This window comes from Bufo gargarizans, chromosome 2 (assembly GCF_014858855.1).
Source record: "Bufo gargarizans isolate SCDJY-AF-19 chromosome 2, ASM1485885v1, whole genome shotgun sequence".
Lineage (NCBI taxonomy): Eukaryota > Metazoa > Chordata > Amphibia > Anura > Bufonidae > Bufo > Bufo gargarizans.
This window is the reverse complement of record NC_058081.1, coordinates 323,212,628-323,226,091: the sequence shown is the minus strand read 5'-3', so window position 1 is coordinate 323,226,091 and position 13,464 is coordinate 323,212,628. Positions and strand designations below refer to the sequence as shown.

The window sequence follows — 13,464 nt, the reverse complement described above, 5'->3', positions numbered from 1 at the left end:
AAGATTGGCTGAAAAAGAAGAAATGGAGAGTCCTGGAATGGCCAAGTCAAAGTCCAGATTTGAATCCCATTGAGATGCTGTGGGGTGACTTGAAAAGGGCTGTACGTGCAAGAAACCCCTCAAACATCTCACAGCTGAAAAAGTTCTGCATTGAGGAGTGGGGTAAAATTTCCTCAGACCGATGTCGAAGACTGGTAGATGGCTACAAGAACCGTCTCACTGCAGTTATTTCAGCCAAAGGAGGTAACACTCGCTATTAGGGGCAAGGGTGTCCTATCTTTTTCCTCAGTTAGAATAGGCATTTTTGTAGAATGACATTTACAGAAGATCTTGAAAAGACTTTTCTTCAGTTTTCTTTGTTTAGTCGGATTACTTTAATCTCTCTGTATTGTTAAAACGGAGATGAAATAACCTTTTATTAAAAATGTTACAAAAAACCACATGCTTTCAAAGGGTGTCCTAATTTTTTCACATGACTGTATGTATGCACCTCTGACCAAAAGTTCTGAATAAAAAGGCACAGCCACGCCATGTGAAAGAAATGACCACTCTCACATCCACAACGGGTACATTGGGGTGTGGTCTATGTATGCATCTTAAATAATCTACCAGGTGTAAAGTACACCCTATGAAACCATTTCAGATGTATAAGTTGGTCTCTGGCACTGACAACTGTGGATCTCCATGTGTGACTCAGTTCATTCACAAGAGAGGCCTCCAAATCTACCACATCATGTAAGATTTATCAATTATAGAGAGTCTTGTTCTGCCATGAGTGCTGCATACAAAGTGGACACTGGCTTGGTCAATTGAGCTCTTCTTATTACTGCTTCCACGGATCCACATTCCATCTTCAGTGGATCTTTGCCAAACTGGGCAAGGCAGGCATGTCTGAGTTGGAAGTATCTATATAGGCAATGTTGGGGTAAACTGAATTCTTGTTTTAGACTATTAAAAGACCTGAATAGACCTTTGTCATATAACTGTGAGAGATACCGCAGACCTTTTTGAGGCCAAAATTAAAAGTCTGTTAAAGAAAAAGGTTCTGGCAACTCTTTGTTCCTCCATAACGGTATATATGGTGACCACCTCTCTTCACCATCCTGAACTGTATGTACGGTCACCTTTTTAACCCATACTGCCATTGTCACAGCCATAGTGTAGGTATAATAGCGTGCTGCATAGGCCCCCCCAAGTTCGTAAGAGCCTCAAATGACCCTACCAAAGCCGCTTCCAACACTACCGCTGGATTACTAGCATCAGCTCTAAACCACCACGCCACATAACTGAACTGTACCGTCGCATAATAAAGGGAAAGATTCGGTAGCGCTAGGCCTCCCTGCCCATATGGCACTTGTAGCGTATGTCTAGCTATTCTAGGACACATTTTGCGCCACAGAAAGAGGGTAAGCATCTTATCCATAAGAACAAAGTGCCTCCTCGGTAGTGCCAGCGGTGCCGCTCTATAGAGATATAACAGTTTAGGCAGGAGGATCATTTTTATTACATTAACACAACCCACCAGAGTCAGTGACAAATTTTCCCATGCTTCAAGTTTTCCAGTGATATAGCTCATGGTGGGAACAACATTATGCTGGTAAAACTTTGCTGTTTCTCTATGAATAATAATCCCCAAGTATTTAAACTGTTCTACCACTTGGAGTTTAGACTGCGCTGTATTATGAATGGGATCAATATCATCTATCAAACAGAGGCTCGACTTAGCCCAATTCACTCGCAGACCAGAGAAAGTACCAAACTTATCTACAGTATCTAAAAGGGCATTCAGAGAGCTACCTGGGTTCGCCAAGTATACCAACATGTCATCTGTATATAAAGGGAAAGTTTCTCGGTTATCCCCGCCACCTCCCAACCGTCAATAGATGAGCTAGAAGAAATAAGTAGAGATAAAGGTACCATTATTAATGCAAAAAGTAGGGGGGAAAGAGGGCAACCCTGTCTGGTGCCCCTTCCCAGGGGAAAAGAGTCAGAGATATACCCATTTACCTTAACCCTAGCTGTTGGAGATTTGTAAAGTATTTGTAACCAACTCAAGAAAGTCTGGGGAAATCACATCCGTTTGAGCGTAGCCCAAAGTCCCACTCCACGGAGTTGAGCGCTTTGTCATTATCCAATGATGCCAAGACCCTCATACCCCTATTATCATGTTGAACCTGGAGGTTAGTATACAAGTGCCTCAGGTTTATATCAGTAGTTTTCCCTGACATAAAGCCCAATTGGTCAACCCCCACTACAGAGAGGATCACCTCCCTCAATCTCAGTGCTAGTATCTTCGCTAAAATTTTGACATCCAGGTTCAGAAGCGAGATAGGTCTGTATGAGCTACATTGGTCCGGAGGTCTTCCCAGCTTGTGTATTACCACAATGGTAGCCTCCGAAAAGGAAGGAGGTAAAGAGCCATGCTTAAAAGCGTAGTTAAAGAGCTTCTGAAGCCTGGCACTATGTTCTTTAGGGTGAAGTTTATACTGTTCAGCCGGGAAGCCATCCGGACCCGGAGCCTTTCTTACTGCTAGTGCAATCTCTGCCTCTGTGATCTGCGCCGCTAAGGACTCCCCATCTTCTCGTGCAAGCGTTGGAAGTGGATTACTGGCTAAAAAAATTATACTCGCTGCAGTGCGTTTTTAGAAGTATATAGATTAAAATAGTATAAAGCAAATTGGCGACACACATCTCGGGGTTCAACCACCAGTTCACCCTGGTCGGACATAATGCCTACAATTACCGTTGGGGGGAAGGGGGGGGGGGGAGTTCGGAGCGAGCCAGGTATGCCAGAGCTCTACCATTTTTATCCCCATCAGAAAAGACTGACTGTCTCCGAGCCAGAAGCCTTTTCTGAGTACAGTCAGTGAGATGCAGACAAAATAGCTGTGCTTCCAGCCAGTTGCCCCGTTTCTCGTCACTTGGATCTTTTAAAAAGTCCTGCACTTTATTAGAGATTGCTACCTCTAATTTAGTCTGCGTTATACGTAATTCTTTCCTATATGATGCAATCGCATGAATTAATGCTCCCCTCATCCCAGATTTAAAGGCATCCCATTCTACCAGAGGGTTTGAGGACCCTTCATTCTCCGTCCAGTAATGTTTCATAGTCTCAAAGCAACTGCTTGCCACTGGGAGGACATCCAGCCACATCGGATTTAGAGGCCACCATCTAGTGGGAGGGGTCAATGGCTGCGATAAAATCAGGAGGAGGGGGGCATACTGGTGAAACTTTTGAAGAAAGACCAATTGAAAAATTATTTTTAACCTAAAATGAGTATAATGCAATAAAAAAATGCCATCCAGATAACAATGTAGTAACCGCACTCCTGTGCAACATTTGGGGCATCAAATAGTAAAGCGTCTAAAATACAATAATAGGTGGCCAGCTAAGAAATCAAGCCAAAACTAGAGCAAAGGGCATAGCATGTCACCTGCATGAGTGTCACCACCTCTCATGGGAAACACAAAAGCCACCTTGAGGTACAATTTGAACAACTGGTGTAAACGGCTTGCACCTTTGTGCTAGCAAATATTAGTCTATAATCCTAGCTGTAACGGTAATGGTAACGCTAGAAAAACACGGCCATGGGTTGTGTCTGCTATTACCGGGCACACCCCATGTCTGATTCTGGAAGGAAGAAGCATTGTTTTTCTAACGTTGGACAACCTACTGGACTGTGTGTCACCATAGGACCCAGTTACACAATTTCATTTAAAGAGGAGATATTACCTTCACGCATATGGCTGTTTTAGCAAATTCCCCATAACAATTCCAGAGAATCTTTTCCTCACACCATACCTCTGTTATTCCTCTTGAGTATTTCAGAATAAAGTAACAACTGGATCTTATCCTTTCCCCCTGGTGTGTTCCTCCAGTCTGGCACAGTCAGCACTGATTGGACAGTGTCAGACTGTCTAGGGACACACCCCCAACTGGTATCACACAGGTGGCAATTTATTAATATATTTCTATGAGGAATAACATAGGGACGTCACAATTCAGAGTTGTAAGACAAGACACTCTAGCATTGTTATTTCAGGGGATGCAAGAATTTACTAAAACAGACTTCTCAGGAGAAGTAACGGATTACTTTATTACACTACAGTAAACCATCTGCTTGGCTATGCAAGCCCATTGGCCAATGTTAAAGGGGTTCTCCGGGAATTTAGAAAATGAAAATGGCAGCCATCCTATTAATACACCCAAAACCTGTCCTAATCATACAGGAGGGCATGTTACTTCTGAGCACTGAGGTAAGGAGCCGCCTCATCCTTCTCTCCTACTTGTCAGGGGTTATGATCTTGAATACAGATTATAAGAACTTTAACTGAATCTCTGTGGGAATAGAGTCCATGAGGAGACATGAAGTACAGAGAAGACGGCATACAAGTGCTGCTGCTCATTATCTACATCACGCCCACCCTCCTTCTCTACTTCAGGTCTCCTTATGAACTCAATTTCTACAGAGATTTTGCTGAAGATCATATTAAACTGTATTCAGGATCATAGAAGATGAGGCAGCTCTTTACCTCACTGCTCTTAAGTAACTTGTCCTCCTGTGTGATTAGGACAGGATTTGTGTGTACTAATAGGACAGCGGCCATTTTACTTTCCCTAATGATTGCTCCCCAGACAAAACGAGCCATTATAACTAATGAAAGGTATTTAGGAATATATTTATAATAAAGTATTATTTAAGTATTTTAATTTTCCTAATTCCCGGAGTACCCCTTTAAAGACCAATTAAAAACATTGTGAAAAAAATCTTTCTATGCTCTAGAGCACATACTGCAGTACAACAATGCATGCTATTGCCTATAGCAGCCATGCTGCACCCGATTTATACAGTAGACTTTACTGCCATGCTCTGTTCTCTCCCTTAGTACAGAATTATCATACTCTTGTTCTCATTCTTTATATTGCAAATTCAGTTCAAGCATCAGATCCTTTTCACACTGGAACAGACACTCTTCTGTGTTAAGACAAGGCACCAGCTCCTTCCCCACTTCAATAATGTGCAGGAACACATGCACTGCAAATATAGTGAAACATCACTCAACAAATATCAAACAGTACAAGGATGTCCTTCCTTCTACCTACAGTATTCAAAAACTATACTTGTTTTAAAGAATCCTGCTTTTGGGGGCCTTCCTGCCAGACCTCTCACCTTGCCAGAGCTGTGGAGGAAAGCATATTTACCTGCTTGTCACTGGTGGCTTCCAGCTCCTTAGGTCCCCGTTGTTGTTCACGCGCTCCAGTCCCCGCTCTTAAAAGTGTTACTGTCATTCTTTTTTTTATTTGACTAATGTGTAGGGGCAGTAATACAGACCATTTTTGTTATATACTTTAATTACTGAAATCGTACATTTCTATTAGAAAAATAGCTCTAAAGTGGACCATTTTGAGCCTTAGCAACACTCCTCTGTCTTCTATTTACATAACACAGTCAGTGTTAGCAAGTCTTCACTGTTATGTAAACAGAGGACAGAGGAGCGTTTCTAAGGCTGAAAATGGGCCACTTTAGAGCTATTTTTGTAATAGAAAAGTAAGATTTCAGTAATTAAAGTATATTACAAAAATGGTCAGTATCACTGCCCCTATATAATACACAAATAAAAAAAGAATGGCAGTTACACTTTAAGCCTCATTCACATGTCCATGTTTAAATCAGTGAAAAAGTGGTCAATGATGCCTTCGTGAAGATGCCTGTGAAAGATCCATGTTGGGTCCATGTGTCAATTTTTTGCTGCCCGTGTGCCATCCATGTTTCACGGACACCGTGCAGCTGAAAAATTATTAATCCGTAAAACACAGCTGAAACACGGATGGCATCCGTGGTTTTCAGGGACCCATAGACTATAATGGGCGTGATGGATCCGTGAACACAGACAAAATAGAACCCGATTCCGTGCTAAAAACATGGACAGTGGAAAAAAAAATATGACGCGTGAATACACACATTAAAATGAATGGGGACGTGTGCTGTCCGTGGAGAACACGTACAGCACACGTCCGTGGAACACTGACATGTGAATGAGGCTTTAAACTTCCGATTTGACGACAGCCACATGTGCCGCTGCAACCAATAAGTGGCCTCAACAGTGATGTGTCCCCCTCATACATCACGTGACCCAGCGATGTGACACATGGGGGGCACATCACCATTGCAGTGGCATGTGTAACCCGTCAAACTAGAAGTTTACAAGTGGGGACTGGAGTGCATTATTGGCACCGACGGACCAAAGGAGCCAGAGCCCAGTGGCAGGAAGCAGGCAGCTAAGCGGCAGGTTTAGTGGGGTGCAGGGGTCTGGCAGAAACACCTCCAAAGCTATACAACTCCTTTAAGGCTAGGTTAACTATTTTTACATGGTTTTTATGCATTTGTAAACCATAATCTACATTGGAGCCTAAAAGCAGGAGAAATAGAACTGAAAGCTGTAGAAACCTTTTCTTAATCCAGTTCTGGTAAAAAAAAAAAAATCCATGCAAAAATATCAAAACTGAAAATCAAGCTTATAAAATCAGGCACATACGAACTACAATCTAAAGCATGCTTGAAATACAAAGGAAACCAAGAATCTCCATGAAGCACAGTGAAAGCGTTGGTGGGCTACCACCAGGAGACATCTGCGGGTGCCAAGGATGCCAGTTATGTTTGCTTACACATATTTAATGAGCATTATATCAAGCCAAGAGACTTTCTAGAGCAAAGCAGAGCTCAGAAATGAAACAATGGCAGACACAGTCAGCTGCATCCCGCAAACCTAAGCCATCAACACCAGCCCCAGCAAGCAAGATCTGCGCCAAGAGCGAGCAGTCATTTTACTGCCGGGGTGTTACTCTGTCGACGTCACTTCTCAATGATGGCATTCATAAAGAAAAATTTTGACACTCATTCTATTAAGCCGCGCAGATCAGAGACGGAAATCAGCCTTGGCTGCGAGTCTGGTTTGTAAATGTACTTTCCTATAAATTCTATATCCTCCTCACCACAAAAAAGCGATTTTACAGCTAGAAACATGGTCTGATCCTGGTGAAAATAATAAATGTCAGTAGCCATAATGTAGGCGTGTGCCCGTTTTCAATTCCAGGTAAATTTGCTGACATTAGGAAGACAACATTGTAGACGATTAACTATTATTAAAGTGAAATATATACGTTCTGCAAATCATCAATGAATGAATGAACCTGGTGAGAACGTTGTTTTAACGCTCTAGTGAGGCTCGTTGATAGACAACATTGTAGTCCCCTAATTCCTACAAATCTAAAGAGAATTTACACTGACTAAACCTCCGACACTCCAGCTGTTCTCAAACTACAACTCCCAGAATTCTCCATTCATACAAGAACAGCTGAGCCAGTGTCTATGCTGGGAGATGTAGTTTCACAACAGCTGGAATGACGAAGGTTGCTGACCCTTAGCCTAAGCCATAAGTATAGAATGAATAAGTCACTAAGTCGCCCACCATCAGTGGCCTTTTTCACTTTCTAGACCACCCTTTGCGACTGTGAAAACAGTATCGATATAGAGGGGCTAGCCAATACATCTGTACGTCACAGCAAGTCGTACCCCCACTATGCGGCAGAAGACCCCAGGGTCCTCTCTATTGGCTCTGTAAACTGCTAGACTGTTGCGTCAAAAACAGTGGTGATGGCGGTGGTGACATGATTCAACTACATCAACACTTTCTGTGCTGTCCTTGGGCAGATCCTCTTCTGTGCATGCGCTGAACAGTGAATAAACATGTCCAGTGCAAGCGCAGGAGAGGATCTATCCAGGGAAAGCACACAAACCACTGATGTTGGTAATTCATGTCAACCCGCCATCTTGCACCCTACAGACATTAGCAGTTTACATGGCAAAAAGATGAGGACCATGGGGCCTTCTGCTGTATAGTGGAGGTAGGTTTTGGTGCGACATATGTCATATCAAAAATACATTAGGAAACATCTAAAGATATTGGCCTATCCCTTTAATCCAGATTAAAGGGAAATTCCAGTTTCAGCAAATAAAGTTCATATAACTTTCCAGCATGATTTCTGTATATATTTTACTTCCAATTTGATACAAATCTTTACTGGTTATGTGATATTCACACACAGGGGCGTAGCTATAGGGGGTGCAGAGGTAGCAGTCACTACCGGGCCCAGGAGCCTGAGGGGGCCCAAAGACCCTTGTGCATCATAAGAACGCAGCGGTATTATAGAAAGTGCATGCTGGTCATGTTATACTGCTGACTGGAGGGAAGGGGTTAGGTCAAGAATTTGCCATGGGGGGGCTGCCTCGCCAGCATGAAGGCTATGTCCTTCCCTGCCCCTGGCCACAAAGCACTGAGGGAAGGGGGCCCAAGCTGAGCTTTTGCACCAGGGCCCGTGAGCCTTTAGCTACTACGCCCCTGTTCACACATGTGCACAGGTCCAGCTACTACAATGAGCCAAGCCCCTCACTCTATCTCCTGGAAGTAAGGATCCCACTGAATCTTTTAATTTTTCTGCACTAGAAAACAGATACCGATGTCTTACTCACCAGTAAGTGGACCTTTTCATTTTTTTTCTTTTCTTGAATAAAAGGGTTCCAGCGCTGCCATATTTCAAGTGCCCTCTTGTATATGCCTGGCTGAACATAATACAATAGTGTCAATTCACTGTTACTGACCCACAATTCCTTTTCAATAGTGATCACAGAAAAATATCATTTTAAATCATTTTCTATTTAAAGGGGTTATCTAGGTAAAGATGATGATGACATATCCTCAGGACAGGTCATCATTATCACATCGGTGGGGGTCCGAGTCCCAGGTCCCTTGTCAATCAGTTTAAGCGAGCCGCCAATCTCACTGGAGCTCTGGTGAGTGCAGATGGCTCCCGGCAGCTCTCCAAGCACAGCACCATACATTGTATAGCGGCTCAGCCCTATTCACTTTAATCGGGATGAGCTTCAACTAGGCCATGTGACTGATGTACAGTGACATCATAGCCTAGGAAGAGGCTGTGGCACTCATGGAGCCCCGGCCTCTTCTAACAGCTGATCAGCAGGGTCCCTGGTGTTGAGGATAGGTCATCAACAATAATTACTGGATAACCTCTTTAATTAAAGGGGTTGCCCAGTTTCTCAGATGAGTACTGGTGTGTGAACTTGCGAGAAGTGTCCAAATGTATGTCACTCTATGAATACTTAGCTTATTTTGCATCTTGGGTAAGACCGTATTTGTCTTACATTCGAGCACAAAACAGTTTTTAGAAAACAATGCATTATAGAGGCTCAAGAGTCAAGCATTAGGATCCCAAATCGGACAACAAACTGTTGTCTGTTACCGAGGGAAACAAAAAAAACAGCTACGGATACGAAAGGAAAAAGAATGATGTTACTTCCGATGTCATATAAAATGCTGTTGCCGTTAGAATAATACGTGTAAATAAATGAGTCCATTTAATGGCAGCACAGATACTCGCTGGTTTATTCCAACCTGTTTTTTGTTTTTTTTTTCCAGTTAAAACCTGTATTTTTTTTCCAGTTAAAACCTGTATTTCAGAGCAAGAGGGAGGTACTGATGGTGCAGGAGGAACATACAGGGTGCATAAATACAGCGCGAGTACTTTCCAGATAATAGATAGGAAGACAAACATGCTGCACCACCCTGATGAATTCTCTGGTGCCAGGAAAATCTCAACTAAACATGGGAGAGTTAGGAGTTTCACCTGCCTTAAAAAATATTAATTGGGAGTTTCCAACAGCAGAAAACATTATTGTTTTGCAAATGTAAAATAAAGAAATTTATTAATCTACTTTTCATTTGAACAGTGCACACAGTCCTATTTCAGAACCCATATGACGGTCCTAAAAGTTCTGTGCTTTTGCTGTTCTGACACAAGCAGAGAACTTTCTCCATCTGCATTGGTGTCTGGCTCCTGATACAAGTCAAACACAGAGAAGGTAAAGGGGTTGTCCAGTTACTTGATATTGTTGACCTATCCAATATCAGATCAGTAGGAGTCTGACTATAGACACCCTCACAATCTGCTCTTCGAAGGCGGTCATACAGCAAGGGTTAACAACCAAACAAAACTCAATATTTATTGCCCCGATTCTGCAATTTACAGACACTCCTCATATGTGATTGTAAACCGTTGGATGGGCACGCAGCAGGGCACAGAAAGGAAAGAGCGCCATATGGATTTTGGAGGGCAGATTTCACTGGGATAAAATGTAAGTCGCCATGTCGCATTTGAAATCCCCCTGATGCACCCCTACAGTTTAAACTCCCAAAAGGTGACAGTTTTATTGGTACTATTTTGGGGTACATATGATTTTTGATTGCTCGATATTACGCTTTTTGTGAGGCAAGGTAATCACAAAATGGCTGTTCGGGCACAGTTTTTTTGCGGCGTTCTCCTGATACAGACGTAACAATACCCAATTAGTCTTTTTTTTTTTTTTTTACATAAAGCATTTTTGAAAAAAAAAATTTAAATCATGTTTTTGTGCCTTCATTTTCTGAAATCTACATTTCTTTCATTTTTCGTGGCTTACACTTTTTTGGGGCAAGGTGACCAAAAAAAATTGGCAATTTTGGCACAGATTTAATTTATCTTTTTTAACAGAGTTCACCTGATGAGGTAGACCATGTGACATTTTTATAGAGCTAGTCGTTATAGACGCTGAGATGTGTAATATGTGTAATTTTTTTTTGTTTTACACAGTAAAAGCATTTTTGAAAAGAAAAAAAAAAATCTTGTTTTTGCGTTGCCATTTCCTGAAAGCCATATATTTTTTTAATTTTTATGGCGATTGTCCTATGTGGGGGCCTATTTTTTGCCGGATGTGATGATCATTTCATTGGTACCATTTTGGGGTCCATATGACTTTTTGATCTTTCGCTATTATGCTTTTTATGAGGCAAGGTGACAAAAAAAATTGTTATTTTGGCACAGTTTTTATTTATTATTTTTAACGGCATTCACCTGACGGGTAGATCATGTGACATTTTTATAGAGCGGGTCGTTATGGACGCAGCAATACCTAATATGTCTTTATTTATTTTATTTATTTTTTATTGTACATGATTTTAAGGTGAAAGGGCATTTTATTTATTTTTTTACTTGAAAATTACATTTTTTTATTATTAAAAAACACTTTTTAAACATTATAATTTTGTCCCACTGTGGGACTTCAACTTTTCAGGGTTTGATCCCTGTTTCAATGCAGTACATGCTGTATTGTACTCCACTGAACTATCAGTGTAGTACACCGACAGTTGCCTAGGAGACCCAGCTTGAGGGCTGGATCTCCTAGGCTTCCATAGATGGTGGGTTCCGATGCCTGGGTAACTGTCACCAAAGCGCCTGGCCCCCTGTCACCGCAGAGCGGGGGCCGAAGGAGTCAGGATGAGCTCCTTCCTCTGTAAACCCAAAATGTGCAGCGGTCAGCCCTGACCGCAGCATGTGAAGGGTAAATCCTCCGGCGCCTGCGGATACAGGGGTGACATCTCTCAAAGCAGCACACCACTGCTGAGTCATGTGCTAGAGGCCAGTCATTGGCACACGTGACCATGTCTGTACCCTGATTACAAGTGCACAAGCAGGGAACCAGAAGATTGCTGAATGAAGCCAGGGTGCCAGGATGGAGCAGCGGGGGGCAGGTGAGTATGATCATTAGGTGCCACATGCTATAGAGGCTAATTAAAATGGGTCATAATCCTAGATAACCCCATTAAACTATATAATCCCAAATGTTTTAGGTCAATAAAACAAGGATGGAAAAATCCTAGCAGCTAGGTTGTCACATTAAAGGCAAACAAGCCCTGTGCCATGCTTTCTTATCATGAAGTCTAAGGGACCTAGATGAAGCTCTGACTGAGAGGAGCTCGTCTCCGTTCATGCTGCAGGTATTAGATGACACTACCTAGTTTTTCTGAAGCATGGAATTAGGATTTGAGCCCAGAGTGATTGATTGCCAGATGTAAAGAAGGTCTGGAAGAGACGCCTAATCCCACAGCCAAGTTGTACAAATTAGATCCTATTTACTCGTTTTCCTCACTCAGCTGGCACTATATTATATATATATATATATGTTTCTATGGGTTTTAAGGTTTTTCTCTCTGCAGAGAAGTAATGCTGCCATAGACATGAGATAGCTGCTGGGCTAATGGAAGGAGGCTATATGGACAGACACATAATGTGGTCTCTGTGTGTACGGTCACCTATGTAGAGCCGTCGAAAAGATATGTAATCAACATTTTTTGACTCATTACATAATTCCATGTGTTTTTATATGGTTTTCAAGGACTTTACTATTCTACAATCTTAAAATCATAAAGAAAAAGGGTCCAAACGTTGACATATAAATGCAGCACATGGAAACCACATAAGTCTTTTGTAGAGTGTTTTGTCAGGTACCAAGAATAGCTGTACAAAAGGATAACACAACATAAAGTACAACCCATAAAACGGAAGCTTAAAACCACTGGCATTTGACTTGTGGTTTGGTGGTTTTGGTTTTGTTTGTATACATTACTACAATAATGAATTAAAGGTATGAACATCCAATATGATATAATCAGATTATCACAAAACCATATAAATGGTAATAACCACAAAATGCTGCATGCAAATGGCGCAACCTCAAATGAAAGTTACAGTATGTCATCTAAAGGATCTAAAGAAAATCATGCCCACCTTTGGCATTTTGGAAGCCTGCCATTGACGGCCATTCTCGAGCAGGCTCTCTTCCTCTTGTGAGACCACTGGACATATTTCAAAGTCTGTGTGCCCCAAATCCTGCAGGTACTGGTAGAGTGGTGAATTCTGAAAAAATTAAATATTAAAGTATGAATGGGCATTATCGTATATGGTGCAGCAAGCAATATAGACAATCTATATGCAGCAGTAATGGCGAGACAGAAAACACCACAAAAAAAAACAAGTATTTAAACCGACCGCCATGAAATGAAGAGCAATCCGCATGTAGCACACTATAAAGCAGGAGGAGCGGAGTGGAGCAGATTTAGTTTTGTGGGAAAAGATTAAGTAAAATTTGTAATTTATTAAGATCTCTGCTCTTCCTGAGTTCAGCTGTATTTGGGGCCATCTTATCAGTGACATACCCATCTCTGTAGACACACTTAGAGAAGGCTATTAATCACTGACAACACCTCCCCCATGTACATCTATCAGTGACTCTTGCACACAAATGTATTTTCTTATTTTTTTTATTTTTTATTCTTTATTTCTATTTTGCAAAAGAAACAAAATCATTGCATGCTGACTCACATACATCAGAAAATAATAGTCGGACCTATGCCGACCGACATCCTGGAGCATAATCCAACAATGCACAAACAATTACAACACATAAGTCTGTGTTGGATATGCAGCCTATGGTGACAATAAAGCACCTTGATCCATCTGATAAGAACCATATAAAAACAAACAAAAAAAAAAAAACAAAGGGCCAAAGAAGA

At 41.7% G+C, this 13,464-nt stretch overlaps 1 protein-coding gene across 7 annotated transcripts in view; it reads right to left on the bottom strand.

The window, feature by feature from the left end:
* The window catches only part of VEZT (vezatin, adherens junctions transmembrane protein), a 57,992-nt gene that overhangs the window by 32,434 nt on the left and 12,094 nt on the right, over positions 1-13,464 (bottom strand). For 3 of the 7 annotated variants that reach the window (XM_044280534.1, XM_044280528.1, XM_044280529.1), the window contains exons 2-4: positions 12,680-12,808; positions 8,532-8,617; positions 1,798-1,888 (exon numbers count right to left, since the gene is read on the bottom strand). In XM_044280534.1, coding sequence (XP_044136469.1) covers positions 1,798-1,888; positions 8,532-8,617; positions 12,680-12,808 — 306 coding nt within the window. Of the gene's footprint in view, positions 1-1,797; positions 1,889-8,531; positions 8,622-12,679; positions 12,809-13,464 lie in introns of all 7 variants that reach the window. The other 4 variants (XM_044280532.1, XM_044280531.1, XM_044280530.1 and 1 more) reach the window with 3 other exon arrangements.